General features: G+C 41.2%; 1 protein-coding gene across 1 annotated transcript; it reads left to right on the top strand.

Moving 5' to 3' along the window:
- The first annotated feature begins 18,508 nt into the window (after nucleotides 1–18,508).
- LOC131667185 (putative nuclease HARBI1) lies at nucleotides 18,509–19,699 on the top strand. Its single transcript, XM_058940491.1, has 3 exons — nucleotides 18,509–18,621; nucleotides 18,708–18,945; nucleotides 19,205–19,699. Exons 1-3 carry the CDS (start codon nucleotides 18,509–18,511, stop codon nucleotides 19,697–19,699), a joined length of 846 nt encoding a protein of 281 aa, XP_058796474.1.
- Nucleotides 19,700–20,084: the final 385 nt, after the last annotated feature.

Here is a 20,084-nt window from a genome sequence, read left to right as displayed (position 1 = left end):
GAGGAAGACGGCGGGCCACAAGGGATACCCCTCGAATTTAACAAGGGCCAGGTCACCGCGCTTCCAGCACATGCTGGAAACCCCACCGTGAGAGCTGTAGGTATAAGGTAAGTTTTTATTATTAATGTACATCTTTATATCAATTCTATAGAGAAAGCTTATTTCTTGGGTCGCAAGCTCTCATTCCTCAATCTCGGACCGAAAAGGCGGTCTACTATAGTATTCTCATGCCGAAGATGAGGAATGTATGTGTGTTACATTTCATTCCTTATTCTTGGCATGAAAATACTATACAGTACCGTCTGTCCGAGAACGAGGAATGAGAGTTCGAGATCCAAGAAATGAACGATCTCCAAAGTCAAAGTTGGCATAGGAAACTACTTACGAGTAGGTCAGTGACAATTGAGCAGCGAGCTGCTGCTTCTTATGTGTTCGCAACTCGGCGGCCTTGGCCACGAGCTCCATCTGGCGTTTTGACCTGGAATAATAAAAATTATTATTGTAAATAATTTATTACTAATGTACATCTTTATATCATTCCTTAATCTCGAACCGAAAAAGCAATCTAGTATTTCCATGCCGAGGATAGGGAATGTATGTGTTACACTGATTCCTTGTTCCCGGCATGAAAATACAAGACTGCCTTTTCGGTCCGAGATTGAAGAATGAGGGTACGAGATCCAAGAAATGAACGATCTTCAAAGTCAAAGTTGGCATAGGAAACTACTTACGAGTAGGTCGGTGATAATTGAGCAGCGAGCTGCTGCTTCTTATGTGTTCGCAACTCGGTGGCCTTGGCCACGAGCTCCATCTGGCGTTTTGACCTGGAATAATAAAAATTATTATTGTAAATAATTTATTATTAATGTACATGTTATATCATTCCTCAATTTCGGACCGAAAAGGCGGTCTAGTATTTTCATGCCGAGGATAAAGAATGTAAGTGTGTCTTTCAATTCCCCATTTTCGGCATGAAAATACTATACTGTACCGTCTGTCCGAGAACAGGGAATACGATTTTAACAGAAAATATATTATTACTTTAATATGTGCTCAGGCACGAAATCAGCGGCTTCGGCCACTATGTCCTCGACTTCGCTTTTTGAGATGTCATGTGTTGTGTGAAGTGGTGATGAAGGGTCGACCCCGTCGTTTTCGCCTGACTCGCCTTCATCGTCTGCCGACTCGTCTTCATCTTCTGTCTGGTCGTCTTCTGACTGGTCGTCCTCCTCTGTCTCCTTTTTCTCTCTTCTCTTGCCCTCTATCGATGTGAATCTGGAATAATAAATACATATTAATAAGTATAACGTATCTCGAACACTCATTCCTCAATATCGGCATACGGATACTATTCTATATTTGTAGACAGATAGCAAGGAATGCAGGTTCATTCCTCTCATTCCTATTATTTGGAATAAAAAAACTTACTTAGACGCTCGTTCATCAGCCTTGCGCTTTAACTCCTTTATTTTCTCCAGCGGCAGGGCGTTGTTCGAGTCGTCCTCGGAATCGTCGTCCTCTTCGGGCAAATCTGTGCTCCCTTTGGTTGATTTCTTTGTACGTTGAGCACGGGATATACCGTCTTGAGGTCGTATCATCCCTGCTTTGTAGACCAAGCAGTACCGGTCAGCGATATCTTTAGAGGGGAAGGCTAGCCAGTCTTGCTGAATCACGGGTTTCCGTTTGAGGAAATCGCTTCTTCTAAAATAATAGAAAACAGGCAAGTATTATAATAAACAAGTAACCATTAATCAACAAGAATATACAAATACTTACTCGAACATGCAGAAGTAGAAGAAGGCTGCTGAGTAGCACCATCGACCTACTTCCAGACGCCAGGCGTCCTGCGTCAACAGGCATTTGATTTCTTCCTTGCCTATTTTCACGGAATGCAGGATGTTTGTGTACTCTCTCGCCTTCCAGTTGAATTTGATCCCGCCTATTTGATTTGGCAACATCAACTTCAGCGAGCTCATGTCAATGCTACCAGTTTCCACCATCTCGGCGTACACTTTGGCCATCTTGGACCAAGCCGCTTTCTCGGTAGGCGTCAAATTTTTTTCTTTGGCATCTCTTTCCAGTTTTTCCAGTGCCTTCAGACCTCTGAAAAACGTAATACAATTAAATACAATTACTATAGAGTACTTTGCGAGTATCGTGAGATGTCATTCCTAACTCTCGGACAGAAAGTGCGTACTAGTATCTTCATGCCAAGAAAAAGGAATGACAGGTCAAACTCTCATTCATTGTTCTCGGTGTGAAAATACTAATGTGTACTTGCTTTCCGGATCGGCGGAATGAGAGTTTGACCTGTCATTCCTCTTTCTTGGCATGAAAATACTAGTACTAATAATAGAACTAATATTTGACTTACCTAGCGTTCACGTGTGCTGCGAGGTAAAAGAGTGGCGAGAGCTGGTAAGGCTCCAATCTTGAGATTTGCGCTCCCTCCAACGAAGTCACGAAGTTGCACATTCCCAGGGCCTTGGGTCTATTTCTTAGGCGCTGCACCGTGCTGTCGTTGAAAATCGGCCGCACGTATTGCTCGATGAGGACTTTTAATGCGAAGTCGGACATTTGACTGCCATGCCGCATATATTCGAATCCTTCGGCAATATATTTGAGTCCGTCTATCATCCGACAGGCTACCAAAGGGTGACACCGCAAAGTTCTCCCGCCGAAAACCGTGATTTTGTCATTCTGGCCAGCAACAGGGAAATTTATCCTGCTGATCGGCCTGATCTTCCTCTCCTCTGAAAAAGAATAGAAAGGGAATGGCAGTGTCAAGTCTATTGTGCAACCCTTTTTCTCGGCATACATAATGGACTTGACACCGCCATTCCCGGATGTCGGCATACGGGGTTCTTCGCATTTTTTTTTGAGCCATCACATTTATTTGAACCCTCATGCCAACATCCGGGAATGGCGGTGTCAAGTCTATTGTGCAAACCTCTTTTTTGGCATGCATATGTACAATATCAAATAGAACTTACTTGTGCCCTGCTGCTCCTCCTCCTGCTCATCGTCCTCATCCTCCTCCATCTGCTCATCCTCCGATGGCTTCCTCCTCTTCTTCCCCTTCTTCACCTTCTCCTTATTGATTTCCATATCAGAAATATACCCCTAAAAGTCACATACAAATATTTTTTAACCTCTCCGAAGGCTTGAATTTCCATCATAGGGAGCTAGCGTATACTGCTTAGTCATGTATCAAATCATTATTAACTATAGGTGGCATTTTCCACGACTAAAACGAAAACGACTAACACGAAAAAAACAGTAAATACTGTAGGCCTCAAATGAATAGTGATATTCTACATTTCCGCATATAGGCATGAGGTTACCTCGAAGTTCCACGAAGCACATTTGTTTTTACTAACAAAGGTACACAAAGCCGCAAAGACGGTGTCCCGAGTGACTCTCTCTCTCTCTCTCTCTCTCTCTCTCTCTCTAACACATTGCATATTGCGTCAGCTCGGCGCTAAACTCTGGCATTCGTCCGTTCAAATATTTGAGAGAGAGAGAGAGAGAGAGAGAGAGAGAGAGAGAGAGAGAGAGAGAGAGAGAGAGAGACAATAGCGTACTATCTGACAACTTATGGTATTTACCGCGTGCGATGAATTTTCCGATTTGCTGCGGCTGTCGTCGCCTTCAGTACCGAACAAAGGACTAGAGACTAAGCGTCTTACATACAAACCACAATGCCGGTCTGATGCCGGCATGAACATGTTCTGTTAGCTCATAGTCCGACAGCGCCACGTAGTTTCCCGCGCAGAAGCCTTCTTTCAAGATTGTACGTACGTCATAGACATACGAATTCCACATTGCGGGATGGGCGTGGCCTCACTCCTCGCCCTACTCCTTAAGACGAAATGGCGGTGTATATGACACCGCTTTCTCCGGATATAGGCATGAGATCTTTAAATGAATGCATTATTGACTATAGGTAACATTTTCCACGACTAAAAATAATCAATAAAATAAAAAATAATAATAGAAAAAAAAATAATAAAAAACAGTAAATACTGTAGCCCTTAAATGAAATTTAATATTCTATTTGATATTCTACATATGCATGCCGAGCAAAAGGCTTGCATAATAGTTTTAAAACCGCGATTCTTGGATTTCGGCATAAGGGTTCAAATAAATGTGATTGTAGCTCAAAGATGCGAGGAATCCTCATGCCTATGGCCATGCACTAGCCTGGCCAAGCTTCTTCATTACGGCTGTGGTGGTGCCACCTACAGTTAGTACACAATGCAAGCTCGAGACTCATATTTTCAAATACAACGTAGTACCAGTTCAAGAGTTCAAGGATTGAAGTTGTGATTTCTTAAAACAATGTGTGATCCCAATGATTGTTGGAAGCCTTACCAGATTCCATTGAAGCAGAATAACTGTCACAATCCCTTTCTCAACTATGCTGACAAGGAATATTGTGACTTGGTGTACCAGCCTAAATTCGAAATGCTGATGAAGAACAAGAGAGATAAATTGCAACGGCTGCAGAAGATGATTCTCAGCGAAGTGAGAGAGCTTGGACCCATTCGTAAGAATATATTTTGTTTATTTTTCGTGAAAAATTTGCTGCTTAAACATGACAACTGAAACCAAAGACACATTGATATTTCACTTGATATTTCTGGCTATATATGAAAATCCAAACTTTGACGGAAGACTGCTCATTTTCATGGAATTAAAGTACATTTTTTTCAACCAAATTTCATTTTTGAGTATTAGATCAGCTATTCCAATAATTTTGGGTAAGGAGCTTTACGTAGGATATAAACATGAGTTCGAAGCCAGAAAAAACTGTTCGTACACTGAGGTGCTTACTGTACCACATGTATTTTATTTATTTATTTCACATTTTCAATTTGGGTAAGGAGCTTTACGTAGGATATAAACATGAGTTCGAAGCCAGAAAAAACTGTTCGTACACTTAATTGCTTACTGTACCACATGTATTTTATTTATTTATTTCACATTTTCAATTTGGGTAAGGAGCTTTACGTAGGATATAAACATGAGTTCGAAGCCAGAAAAAACTGTTCGTACACTTAGTTGCTTACTGTACCACATGTATTTTATTTATTTATTTCACATTTTCAGTTTCGATTACTGTACATTCAACAGTTGCCACTATGCATAATACAAAATAGTAAAAAATATCTACATTTTAGTTATTAGAGTGCAATTTTTGACATAGAAATTTTTTACATGAATTACTAACACGACTTTATCAGGCAAGCCTTATTCTTGGCGTGCCAAGATTTATCGAAACCTCGAATCCCAGTGTTGGGATAGAGAATGAGGTTTTGACCCCCAATTTCCCATACTCTAATAAATATTAAACATTTAATTATATATATTTCTTCAGGTGCTCTGATGGACAACAAAAACCGATGCAGGAAGCGAATTGATCTCACCAAAGGCACATTAGCACAAAGAAGATACGCCAGGCAAAAGCGAAGTTGGGGCCATCAGAAAGAAAGCAATAAATTAATGACCTTGCATACTGATACACAATTGATGGACATCCATGAGTATACTGAGGAACAGCGCCGATTTCAGGAGCTATCTCCTATGGTCCACGAATCCCAATTACTCAGGATGCAGATCAAGGCAGGAACGAAGGCGTTTATTGATGACATCAAGAAAAATAGAAGAAACTGGGTAAGTAACTATGTATTTATTTTTTTTAATCCTTCATTAGCATAGAAAGAAATTAATGAGAACACTTATTCCTAATTTCCGAACTCCCATTTCCTATCCTCGGTATACAGATAATCCGTAATTCCCTTCCCAATATAAGGAATAAAAATATTTAGACCTACTCGAACAGACTGAAGTAAAAGTATATTGCATCAAGAATGCCGAATAAATGTCGTCACAGCCATGCCGAGTAGTGAACTTGCCGAACGCCATTAGTACTGTTATTCCCGGATGTCGGTTTGGATAGCACCGCTCATACTCTCATCTGGGAATGGCAGTTCGAATAGCGTTCAGCAAGCTCACTACTCGGCATGGCTGTTACGACATTGAGCGTAATCTCGCTGCTCTGCTTCGCCTTTCTATCTGTTCACTCTCGGGCTATACTGTAAAACTGAATGCCGAATAAATGTCGTAACAGCCATGCCGAGTAGTGAGCTTGCCGAACGCTATTGGAACTGCCATTTCCAGATGTCGGTCTAGCGAGCACCGCTTATACTCACATCTGGGAATGGCAGTTTGAATAGCGTTCGGCAAGCTCTCTACTCGGCATGGCTGTTACGACATGAAGCGCAATCTCGCTGCTCTGCTTCTCCTTTCTATCAGCTTGCCGAACGCCGTTGAAAAAAATAATAATAAATTTCGTATTTTACAGCTGACACGTCAAGTCAGCAAAGTGGCTGAAACAATTGAACAGTTTCTATCCAGGAAAATCAGAGATGATCAGTTATTATTAGTATTTTACCAGTCCATGCAAACGTTCATGCGAACTGCTTCATTCACGTTGACGCACGAAAAGGCGGAGCAGCTTTTGAACAGACTGGTTGATGTGAAATTAGCTGATTATATCAATCTTATTTTGGAGAAAGTAGATGAGGAAGATCTAGATGAAAAGGTGACCACAGAAATAGTGGCATTTCTGTTGATGCAAAAAGGCTGTTGCTTTTCTAAGACACTTAAGGATTTACTTACAGTGGTTCACAAACAGACAAAATATGCCCGAGAGGGCATACGATTTAATTGTGTGCAATCTTTCGAAACATCGAAACAGATGAAGCCACGAATGTACAACACTAGTAAATTGTCTTCGATAGTAACAAAAAGATTCAATGAAATTTTAAAATCTAGAAAGTGGGCAGTAGCACTATTCATATACATTAATAATAGATCAGAAAGAAAGTGGTCCTCCTATAACAAATTGATTGAGACATTGAATGCACAGCAGAAAGTGCAGAACAGCTTCAAGACTAGTATACAAGACATGCAGATGAAGACCAAAAGTCAATTGCTCAATCTCAACAGTAACCAGGTGTTACTTTTAAGATTGATTCGTCGATACCCTGACTTTGATTGGAATGAGGTATAGTAATTTATATTCATATTCATGATTTTGAAGATTTGTTAATAATTTACATATTCTATTTTTACAGTGTAACGGGGAAATCCAGTCGTCCTTCAATGGATGGCTCGTGACTGTCCGTACAAATTATTTTTCGGGGATTCGGGAAGCAAAGATCGTTCCCGCGGCTAAATAACGCGTCGAGCACACGCGTCAACCGTAGGCGGATTGATACTTGGGATCAGGAGTGACTGAGGGGATAATAATCGAAACTAAGTCTGAATCAACAATAATCTTTAATGCTAAAAGGAAAACAAAGAAAAGGGGAAAATTAACAGTTGAGCAAAAACCGCGAGTAATTAATCGGAACGGCGTAAAATACACGTTAATATTAAATTACTAAATGATAACTGAAAAACGGAAAAGATATAAAATAACACGGGATTATAAAATACTTAAAGAGGAAAGAGAAAAATACAATATTATGAAAGAGGAGAAATACAAGGTTATCGAAAAGAGAGGATACAAAATAATGGTGAAAAGAAAATACAAAATGATAGAAAAAGGAAAATACAAAATAATCGTAGCTCACAAACTAAAAAGCAAATACGATACTCTCACGTCGTGGTAATCACGTATCGGCTCACGATAATAATGAATCGGCGGCAGGTCTGCGCGCCGAACCGTTGATTATCCGAAGAATAGCGAAAGAATCGGAGTAGAGACGCTTGCGTACAAATTAATATTCGCCCGAACACAATAGTGAACGACCTCGCAATCGGCAGAGCTGCCGAACTGCGAGGTGTTTACTCGACGCCTCGGACAGAGAGAGAGAGAGGAAGAGAAAACACCGCACCGACCTTGCCTCGCGTCAACTCCGTTGTCCGCTCCGATGCTCCTGTGCCCGTCAACCTCCAAAATACTCTGTAAAATAAAGGCGGGATGTCCAGGTGATCGCTCTCTCTTGTAGCCTTGCTTCTCTCTTGTTCCTTGCTGTGGTGTTGTTGTTGTGGCTGTTATGTTGGTGTTATTGTTGTGACTGTTGCGATGATTATTGTTGTTGTTGTTGTTACTGCTACTGTTATTTCTGTTGTCGTGGTTATTGTTGTGAATACGTTTCGAGTGTATACGTCTGCTGTTGTTAGAGGAGTGTGTGTGTGTGCGTATATATATGTGTCGTGCCGTGCCTCGTTCCGCCCAAGGAAGCAGATCGGCACGAAATTCGCACTCACCAGGCTCACTAAGATGGCCGCGCGCGCGCACACGCCCGCGTCACCTCGCCGGTCGCCCACGAGCACCGGTGCCGGCTCCGCAATTTACACCAAATTTTAAGCGAGCACTCCGCGCACCGGGCACGTATCACACACAACTTAAGTCTTCGGCGAGGGCGCGGGAACTCACAAACGCAACAAAAGGTAATCGAAGAAAAATGTGTGCGCGCGGCGGACCGTGCGACCCCTCAGCAGATACTGCCGATCCTCTTTCTTCAAGCCGGCGAGATGCGCGCGCAGGTCTGCCAACGACTCGCCGGCTTTCCCCTATCTTCTGTCTCTCTCTCTCTCTCTCGCTGCGCTCTCCACGTTGGCTCCCTCCAATCACCGCCGTTGCCGTCGCACCTCGAAAGAAAGAGCAAGACGGAGCAATTAGAGTGTGCTCAACTAACGCACTCTCCCAGCTCGGCGTGGCACACGGGGAATCAGTGAGAGCCCGGCGGAGAACAACGGTCGAGCCGTGATTCTCCGTCACAACAGATATACGGTGAATACAAAAAGTACGACCCTAGCATCATAGCACTTGTTTTTCTAAAAGAGGCAGCAAGATCTTCTGACATTTGCACAATTTGCGGAAAAAGTCCAAAAATAAAATTCAATGTGTGGCCGACTGCTACTGTCCTCCAAAATAACAGGATATTTTTGACGTTCATTTTTTCGTCAAAAAAATTCCTGTTGGAACCCCTGAAGAAATATGATAGATTTGTGTACGAAGATAACCTAAACTATCATGGACTATAGCTTTATTCCATGAAATCCATCTGCAATTTGCCGTCGCGTCCTATTAATACCTTGGACAGACAGGAGTGGCCCGATGAAGAATGAAACTATTTCAAATTATGTTTTTGAATTAAAAGTCACAATAAATGCACTACAAAAAATGTACTAACAGCCATGCCGAGTAGTGAACTTACCGAACGCCATTAGAATTGCCATTTCCAGATGTCGGTCTGAAGAGCACCGCTCATACCCACATCTGGGAATGGCAGTTCTAATAGCGTTCGGCAAGCTCACTACTCGGCATGGCTGTTACGACCTTGTTTCGGCATTCATTTTTACACTATAGCTGAATTTGAATACGTCAAGCCGTGAACATTATCCGTATGCCTACTACTGAGAATATGAGTGTACAAAGTATGACGCGAGCTCAATATCCAGCTTGGTAGAACCACTATTTATTTTACACTATACAATAATTTTCATTTCCGTTTTTTGGTTGGTCCACCACCTTCATCTGTCGGCTTCCTTGGTCTCTTCTTGTCTTTGCTAGACGCCTGTTCTCTCTCCATTTCAATTTTCCGTTGCAATACTTTTTCCAACTCCTCTTGAAGATTAATGACACTCCTACTGGCATAATCAGCCATCACTTTGGCCGCTTCTCTGGCCGTTTGTCTTATCGATGGATCCTCGAACCTTTTGATGTCTTTCGCCTGATCTTTAGCGTCATAAATTTGGATTGAATTGACAAAGACAATACGTTCTTGAAGGTCATCTGGAGTGATGATCTTTACATTATCATCCTCCAAATGTTGAATGAAGATCGCACCCCATAGCGGGTAGTTTTCGAAGAGAACAAGAGCTGCATCACCTCTCTTCCACAGCCTCTTGTGATCAGTTGTTCGTTTGGGAGGGGGTGGGGCACCTGTTTTCTTGGCGGGATTCTGCGCCAAAAATAAGAAGGCGGCGTTACTGGACGTGACGTGCAGCCTCGGGCGCAAGATATAATTATGCTGCCCTCGTCTGTAATGAATAATATTGATAAGGGTAAGTATAGTAGCGAAATCTAAGAATTCATAGTAGAACGAAAGTATTTGTATACGTAGGATAGGGTAGGATTGTTCCTGTAAAGAATTAAGTAAAGTCGTACGGATATCTAATGGGAGCAGCTATTCACTAGATTCCGAACTCACATTCCTGATCTCTGACATAGAGATACATAACCATATTGTAGTATGAAAGAGGGAATGGATGTCCGAGAGCTAGCCGATATCTATTCCCTATGATCTGCATAGCTGAACTATTAGACATTCAAGCCCGCTATTAGGTTTGAAAATACTGCCGTCAGCAGTCCATTCCCTAAATTATGAAATCGCACTTTCAGCTACAAACTTTTACTTACGTCTGAACTCTAACCGATGGCCCAGGGAGATCGTCATCACCTGTGACCTTTTCTATCATAATGTTGGACGCTCCGGAACACGTAGGAGTCGGTTCTACTGCTATAGAATTAATCTCATCGATAGCCATCCTGTAAGCGGTTTCGTCCCAGGGTCCCACTCTTATTCCCAGCCTATGAGTGATATGGGGCTCCTCTATGACGCCCTCGGCCTCGGCCTCAACCTGGGCCTCAACCTGGGCTTCAACCTCGGCCTCGGCCTCAACCTGGGCTTCAACCTCGGCCCCGGCCTCAGCCTGCTCCGCTTGGGCATCAACATTAACAGGCCGTCCCTCTTCGAAATCATCGAGGCTGTCATCCTGTTCAAGCTCATCAGACGCATGAGGTTGCCGTACCCCAAAGAAAAGCGCTCTTCTTTGTCCTTCGACTGGTACATAAACCAACTTTCGTCGGCCCTTGGTATGCTCTCCAGGAAGTCGTCGCGCCTACAATGATAGAGAACAGGTAAGTAACATTCTAGATATAATCATCAAGTATATCGGTCTGGAGAGCACCGCGCATATCCACATCTGAGAATGGCAGTTCCAATAGCGTTCGGCACGTTCACTACTCGGCATGGCTGTTACGACATTTATTCGGCATTCAGTTTCACAGTATAGCCCGAGAGTGAATAGCACCGTTTAAACCTACATCTAGGAATGGTTGGAAAATAGAGGTTTCAAGAAATTACAATATTTAAATATTGAAAAACTCTATTTTATTATAAATATGACATAAGAATAAATAAGAAACGTATACAAACAAAAAAAAAATTTATTTTTTCTTTTTCATTTTCTTTTCCTTGGGTTCCACGGCGTCGCTATTATCTCTGTTGGGCCTCTTCTTAGCCTTCGGCTCATCTGGAAGGAGGCTCGTCAGTCCCTTTTCAAGATCCTCCCTGTACCTTGCCACATACTCCTCCATAGCAGCAGCAGCTTGCTTCCCGGCTTTGTTTTTCGCTCCCCTGTATCTCTTGATGGAATTCTCTAGTTTGATCCTATCGTATGCCACGATCGATAGGAACGGCACCGTGTGCTGCTGATTGTCGCCAATCGTAATTATTTGAACCATCTCTGAATCAGCGCACGTTTCGAGGAAGACGGCGGGCCACCAGGGATACTTGTGGAACCGAACCAGGGCCAGGTCACCGCGCCTCCAGTGTATTCTGTCATCTTCAGAACTGTAGGTATAAGGTAAGTTTTTATTATTAATGTACATCTTTATATCAATTCTATAGAGAAAGCTTATCTCTTGGGTCGCAAGCTCTCATTCCCTAATCTCGGACCGAAAAGGCGGTATGGTATATGCATGCCGAAGATAAGGAATGTATGTGTGTCACAATCCATTCACAATTCTCGGCATGAAAACATTATACGGTACCGTCTGTCCGAAAACAGAGAATGAGAGTTCGAGATCCAAGAAATGAACGATCTACAAAGTCGGCATAGGAAACTACTTACCAGGAGGTTGGTGACGCCTGAGACGCCTGAGACGCCCGATCATCAGCGACTTCCTGCTGCTGCTGATCTGTTGGCAGCTTTGCGGCCTTGGCAGGGACCTCCGGCTGCTGACTCGAACTGGAATAATGAAATTATTAATGTAAATAATTTATGATCAATGTATATCTATATATCAATTCCATAGAGAAAGCTTATCTCTTGGGTCGCAAGCTCTCAGTCCCTAATCTCGGACCGATGAGGCGGTATAGTACTTGCATGCCAAAGATAGGGAATATATGTGTGTCACATTCCATTCCTAATTCTCGGCATTAAAACACTATACGGTACCGTCTGTCCGAGAACAGAGAATGAGAGTTCAAGATAAAAGAACTTACGCTTGCGAAGTCGCATGTGATGGCGTGATCATACGCTTTTCTAAAGCTTGTATTCGTGGGTCATTCAAGTTATGGGAGAGTGTTCCTGACGGTGCCGGCTGCCGCTGCTGATCTGTTGGCAGCTTTGCGGCCTTGGCAGGGACCTCCGGCTGCTGACTCGAACTGGAATAATGAAATTATTAATGTAAATAATTTATGATCAATGTATATCTATACATCAATTCCATAGAGAAAGCTTATCTCTTGGGTCGCAAGCTCTCATTCCTCAATCTCGGACCGAAAAGGCAATCTAGTATTTTCATGCCGAGGTAAAGGAATGTAAGTGTGTCACATTTCATTCGTTATTCTTGGCATGAAAATACTATACTGTACCGTCTGTCCGAGAACAAGGAATGAGAGTTCGAGATCCAAGAAATGAAGGCTCTCCAAAGTCGGCATAGGAAACTACTTACGAGGAGGTTCCTGACGGTTCCTCACCCTGCACCTGAGCGACGAGCTGCTGCTACTGCTGATCAGCGACCTGCTGCTGTTGCTGCTGCTGCTCCTGCTGCTGCTGATCTGTTGGCAGCATCACGGTCTTGGCCAGGACCTCCGGCTGCTGACTCGAACTGGAATAATAAAATTATTATTGTAAATTATTATTATTAATGTAAATCTTTATATCAATTCTATGGAGAATGCTCATTTCTTGGATCGCAAGCTCTCATTCCTCAATCTCGGACCGAAAAGGCAATCTAGTATTTTCATGCCGAGGTAAAGGAATGTAAGTGTGTTACATTTCATTCGTTATTCTTGGCATGAAAATACTATACTGTACCGTCTGTCCGAGAACAAAGAATGAGAATTCGAGATGAAAGAACCTTACTTAGTCGGATGTGATGGCTGGATCATACGGTTTACCAAGGCTTGCATTCTTGAAGACGGGGCGTATTCTTCTATACTAGAGCATAAGGTATACGACTTTGATATTAACATATATATCGTTCATTCTAGTATACACACAAACACATATATATATAGATATGTGTGTGTGTGTGTGTGTGTATAGGAATACTAAAGAGAAGGTTTACATTTCAGATATTGAACAGATATTCCTTATTATAGGCACGCCAATAAGAATAAGAGTTCAAGAAAAAAAAATTTTCACTTACGAAATTATGAAGGGTTTAGTCGAGTCATCGTTCTTGGTGCTCTTTTTGGGGGGCTCGAGTGTTCCTGACGGTTCCGGTTGATTGTTGCTGACGTCACTGCAAGACTTTATCACCGAAAATCGTTCAATTTTTGCGATTCGAAGTTCAATAAAATTGTCTTTTGATAGAGACAATGAAAATCGTAAAACGATAACAAATGATCACTCGAATGAAGCTTCGAGTTTTCCTCCTCACACTTTATTTAATTTTTTGTGGCGCATCGAAAAAGGGTCCAGCGCCCATAGACGCCCCGCGGCGCAAAGCCTTAACGGCCGCTTTCTCTTTTTGTTGACATAACGGCAAGACTGTATCACCTAAAATCGTTTAATTTTTGCGATTCGAAGACAAATAAAATTGTCTTGTAGACAATGATAATTGAAAAACGATTGCAATTGATCACTCGAATTAAGTTTCGGGTTTTCCTCCTCACACTTTATTTAATTTTTTGTGGCGCAACGAAAAAGAGCAAGTGCCGGTAGACGCCCGGCCGCTTTCTCTTTTCGGCTGTCGCTGTCAAAGGAAGATGCTATGCGATTCAATTTCGCCCAAATTGTTATTTTATATAAACACGATTTTTACAACGGTAGGCCGAGCATAACTAACCTTGGACTTTATTTCTAAAACTGTTTCTAATCTATTTGCAATTACTCAAACCATTCATCGCATCATCAGTCCCCTTTGCGTTGGCATTAACGGCAGTTAAAGTTGTAATAACCGGTCGATAGAACAATATAATCCATCAAGGCATTTCTGAATAGGCGCAACTCCGGCCGCTTTCTCTTTGGGCAAACGTCGTTAAGGGATGATGCCACGCTATTCAATTTCGCCCAAACCGTTATGTTCTACAAACAAAATTTTTGCATCGATGGGTCTAGCGTAATTAACCTTGAACTTTATGTTGGAAATTGTCTGTAGCTTTATTTTAAATTAGTTAAACCATTCATTGAATCATTAGTCCCCTTTGCGTTGACATTAACGGCAGTTGAAGTTGTACTGTCCTTCGAAAGAACAATAATTAATCAAGTCCTTTCTGAATAGGTGCAATTGCGGACGCTTTCTCTTTTTGCTGACGTCACGGCAAGACGTTATCACCGAATTCGTTGGCATTTTGCGATTCGAAGACAAATGAAATTGTCTTTCGACAGAGACAATGATAATGGTAAAACGATAACAATTGAACTGTAACGTTTGAGTGTATCTCGCGTTATTAAAATACTAGTTCGGACTCTTTACATTAAATTCGCAATAACGTCTCCGAGAAAAGCAAGAAGTTGACACGCGCGCAATCTAAATAATCAAAAGAAAATCTTTCGAGTGGCAAACCACGAGGCTTGCCAACTTGATGAGCTGCTTCGAAGTGCAATTGATAGCAATCGCATCTATCGGGGAGAGGCCCGACAGCGCCGCGATTACTACTCAATTTGACTTCTCAACAATAGATATGTTTCAGGAGGGAAGATCTCTAAGGCTGCTTTTTTCTCATGAGAGAGATAGTCTCATGAGTTGAGCTCTTAGAGATCAGTAGGAAAGGAGTTCAACAGGCTAACCACTGAAAAGAAATTCGTCTCAGGCAATAGCTAAGGCTTTATTTCTACACAGTGCTCGCGCTGCTAAGCAAGGTAGGAAAGTGAGTCCTTTTGCCCCAGCGACGAGCGAATTTAGACATGCGAAATGGGCTCCTTTCTACGCTTGGTAGCCCCTACAACGCTATTTTTGTCTTTGACGCAAATTTTGTACACGTTTTATCGCAAAATGGCTCGATCGAAATTACAATTATGCGATTTAAAAAATTAAACTGGAAAAGATATATTTTTTAACATAAATTGCATCTCTAGGAAAAATCGCCTTTTAAAGTTATAAGCTATACAATTTAATAATCAAATTACGCCATTTTTACAATAAAATTATGGAAAATTTTCACATGGAAAAATCGCTTGTGGTTAGAAGATTGTTATCCATATAAAAGATGATTAATGTTGCTCTCTAATTTTGAATAATAATTAAAAAACAGATTTGCAAATTTCTTTTTTAACGATTTAAAAATCAGCAAATTAGTGACAATCATAATCATCAATTTTACAGATACGTGTGATCGATTTGCTATCGAACCGTGTTATTTTAATTGTTTAAAAAAATTATAAATTGTTTATTTATTGATAACTTAATGAGTAATTAGTTATCAAAGTGTCAAATTCTTGCTTTTCTGTTTCAATACGTCGAGATTGTAATCGTATGCTAGAAATAACAATATCATTGTTTATTGCAAAATAACTAACAATGTTAACTTATAGATTAGATTTGACTAACAAATATCGATTTGAGAGTTATATCAACATGAAATTCAGAATCAGCGCATCAAATTTAACTAAGAAATACTTTTGTTCGTTTAAAAAACTTTATAATTGACGGTTTTCTGTTGTAAACAATAAATTTTCCCTCGGTCGTGACGTCACGCTCTTTATATGGTAATGTTTTCGCAGAGTTGCCCTAACACATTTGCATATACGTGTGAAAAGCGCCTACGCTCAATTACCGATTTTCTCTAATTGTGTCGTGTGTGATGGGTTGCCGTTTTGCAGAGGAAAATAGGAGACAAATCAGACAGGACCGTTACAGAACACTTGAATTAAGTTTTGAGTTTTCCTGAGAATGCAGTTAAGCTTTTCTTATTTTTTCAAAACAATTTCAGTAAAACTTCAGTAAATTATTTTTATCTTTTATTTCATTATAATATAAATATTCACAATCTATTTCATTTATATGTTATATTTTTGTACATTTATTTTATTTATATACAGATATGTCGCGCATAAGTTGCCGGAGAGTTTTTTTCGCGGCAGGCGTTTCTTAAGCCGCACGGACACAATGAAGCATATGATCTGACGTGCAATATTTCGTCTTGTGTACCGTTGTACGCGGCGATCCAAATGCCGTACGCGGCGATTGAAAAGTCGTACGCAGCAGGCGAATGGAGACAAACGGTTCTTATTTATTATATTTATATTTACATCTATTCTATTTGTAGTAAACGATCATCAATGAGATTTGATACGTCGCGCATAAGTCGCCGGAGAATTTTTTTATCTTTAATGCTCTGTAGTTTTATGTACCACAATTCCACGGTTGCATCTAACTCGCTTCTTTCACTACCTGTGGTAAGCGACAAAGCAAGAACTTGTTCTAAATCGGGCACATGTAAATTCGTCACAGACTCTTTTATCGCGTCCGCTAATGTTTTTGCTGCGTCCATTATTGGCTTATTATTCTGCGTATTTTTGTGAGTCCTACTCGTTGTAAACTCTGGCATCACCGGTGCTACTTCGGAGCAGTCCATGTCAGTTTCATTACCGTTTCCGTCATCACCGAGATTGCCGAATCCCATATTCGACGTCGTTTCCCGAGTATCCAAATCGGTTTTGTCAAGAAAAGAAAGACTATCCATCAGTGGCCAGGGTTTTTTTAAACTTGCGGCTGATCCACTCCTGGGTGCCTTTCTTTTCAATCTTCGGCTGTAATCCACCAGGTGTTTCCACTGCTTTGCGACTTTTTTTGCGTCCGAGCCCAATTCGCTACCAACTTGTTCCCATACATCCCTGATCCTCATTCTTGACTTCCGTTGAATGGGAAGTGTCGTGTCCCATAGCTCTGGTCGTTCACGGACGAGATTTATCAGCATTTCGTCCAATGATACTTCGTTCGATGGCGGTTGTTATTCCTCAATAATGCGGACATTCAAAGCGGCTCTGCTCATGATTTCCTGAATTGACGGAAAAGGGTTCACCATCGGCTCCACGGGAATAGGAATACATAATGTCTCCCTCTGTCCATGGACTCTTGAGCTCCAGAGTATGTTTTCATCATCTGAAAGGACAATAAACCATATGTTGAGAAATATATTAATAAACAACATTAATAATCTTAGTGAATGACATATATTCAACTCACCAACTTTCGGATATATTACATCTAGAATATCGGTGTATATATCATGATAACCTTGAAGGCACTCATGATCTTCCGTTTCATACCCGTCCAACTCTCGTCTACATAAGCCACACGTATAGGGCAATTCCCACATCTGCAAATCAAGAGAATCACAATAATTAATTTCATTACATAATCCAGAATTGAATGTACAAAACGAAATACAACTTCTAACGTGTTATTTATCTCTATCTTAAAAAAAACAAAACTCACCTCGAACAAGTCACTCATCGTATGATTGTGTATGATGAAATACACGAAGTAGAGCTGGTTTAAGTAGTTATCAGATCACACTGCAGCAGCGATTGCGACGATTTTACAGAGCACAACTGATTTTAGCAAAGCGATTATTAGCAAAGAGAAGACACTGCACCAACGATTTCTCGGCTACTATGCTCATCAACTTGACTAGCTCAATTTGTATAGCTAAATCCCTACTTTTCACTATTGCCTACAAATTTTGCAGTGGCAAATCATCGCCTCAAGTTTTGCCCCTCCATCACTTATAGCCTTCTGTTTTACTTCGAGTCGACCAGTGAAAACTTATAGTCAACTCCCTCTTCGAGACTTTCTCTGGTAAGGATCCTCCTACACTATGGGCTCAACCTCTGCACTATAGTGGGCGCGTCCGTGCAAAAGTATAAATTGGATGCAGTTTCAGTGAACGACACTATTTGCGTGGCAAGTTTCCTGTAATAAGCTGTGTGTTGTGTCACCATGAGTTTTGAAAATCCGAACCCTAGTTCTTCAGAGCTCTCTCGCCCATGGGCACGATGCAGTTTAGACAGAAAAAAACTATTATACGCAAAAGAGTATTGTAGAGCAGTCCGCGCAGTACATACTACTTGGATCAACAAAGTGGTAGAATCCAGCGTTGAATTCCTTACGCTCGTCGATGAAGAATTGAAGAAAGGAAGAAAACGTTCATGCTGGGTAACACCGTTGTTCGAACAACGCAAAAATCTTGGATTTTTAGCGTGGTACCCTTTGCTTACGTCCTCGCAGCATCTAAACCACTTTAGAATGTCAGCAATGCAGATGGAAGAGTTACTTTTAATAGTCGGACCGTACATAACTAAGCAGTTTGTAGTTAGAGAGCCAATACCACCAAACGAGAGATTAGCTTTAACACTAAGGTATTTCAACATTTTTCTTTATTGATGATTATTCGTAATAACTATTTGTTATTTATACATAAAATAACATGAACAACTCATTTTAGATACTTAGCTTCCGGCGATTATATGCAGTCGATATCGCAAAAGTTTTATGTGTCAGGACCAACTGTAAGCAATATTGTTTACCAGACCTGCCAAGCCATTTGGGCTGTACTTCAGCCACTTGTTTTACCAGCGAATATACCAACGGAGGAGTCGCTCAAAATCGCACGTGGTTTTCAAGATACTTGGCAATTTCCAAATTGTATAGGTGCCATTGACGGGAAACATGTACGGATCCAAGTAAGTAAAAGTCATACTTTTATAACAAAAAAAAAATAAAAAGAAAATCGAGTGCCGAAGTGAAAACTTTCATGGGAGACTTTTAAAAGGGTATCTTTCAATAACGGCTGAACCGCTTCGAATTATGATTTGAAATTTTGAGAGCATACTCCTACACTTTAGATTCATGTAGTAAAGGAATTATTTTCATCCATGTATTGGGGGATACATAATCTCTTTCAACTAAGATTAACAAATTTTTAAATAATTTTTTTTTCAGTGTCCTCCAAACGCAGGTTCCCAAAACTTCAATTACAAAGGGTACCACAGCATCGTATTATTAGCCGTTTGCGATGCCAATTATCTTATCCGGTGTGTGGATATTGGCGCATACGGACGTAGAAGCGACGGTGGAATTTTCAGCGACTGTGTCTTTGGGCAGAAATTCGAGTCGAACGATATGAATGTTCCCGAACCGGCTCCAATTTCTACCCAAAGACCAACACCGTTACCATACTGTTTGGTCGGTGATGAAGCTTTCCCTGCCAAAAGCTACATGCAGAGACCTTATCCGAAGCAGAATTTGGAGATAAGACAATGTATTTACAATTATCGCTTGAGTTGTGCCAGAAGAACTATAGAAAACACCTTCGGTATACTCGTTAATACGTGGCGAGTATATCACCAAGCAATAAATGCTAGTGGGAGGACCACCATCGAGATTGTCAAGACAACAGTCTGTTTGCATAATTGGCTCCGCAAACAAGATCCTTGAGAATTTAATACCGACATGGATGATATTCAACGGCAAGGAGAATCATTCGATGAAGTCGAAGATGTTACAACTATCGACAACAGCGCAAGATCAACGTGGAAGATCAGAGAGGAATTTTGTTGTTATTTCAATAATGAAGGAGCGGTTTCTTGGCAGAATGAACATGTAAGATTTGGAGGTTGGAGCTGCCGCGCGGGAAAAGCTATCAGAATCTAGCTTCCCGTCTGCTCCTCGTGCCGAGCCCAAAGTCCTCTATGCGCCTTGCGCCCGAATGATTCTCGCCGGCAAACGTGGTTGGATGAAAGTTGAGCCGAAGAAAAGGAATGGCCCAAATGTAGAATGCTCACTTTTATTTACACCTTATTTATACTGCGTTTGAACTTTA

The sequence above is a fragment of the Phymastichus coffea genome, unplaced genomic scaffold (assembly GCF_024137745.1).
Source record: "Phymastichus coffea isolate CEN01 unplaced genomic scaffold, Cenicafe_Pcof_1.1 PCOF00001, whole genome shotgun sequence".
Taxonomy (NCBI): domain Eukaryota; kingdom Metazoa; phylum Arthropoda; class Insecta; order Hymenoptera; family Eulophidae; genus Phymastichus; species Phymastichus coffea.
The sequence above is the reverse complement of the archived record's forward strand: the minus strand, read 5'-3'. Positions and strand labels throughout refer to the sequence as shown.

Bases quoted from the DNA above. Each gene is read 5' to 3' on its own strand.
- LOC131667185 (XM_058940491.1), top strand. From the start codon at position 18,509: ATGTCAGCAATGCAGATGGAAGAGTTACTTTTAATAGTCGGACCGTAC. The intron at 18,622-18,707 runs GTATTTCAACAT...AACTCATTTTAG, and splicing joins AGATTAGCTTTAACACTAAG to ATACTTAGCTTCCGGCGATT. The intron at 18,946-19,204 runs GTAAGTAAAAGT...TTTTTTTTTCAG, and splicing joins GGAAACATGTACGGATCCAA to TGTCCTCCAAACGCAGGTTC.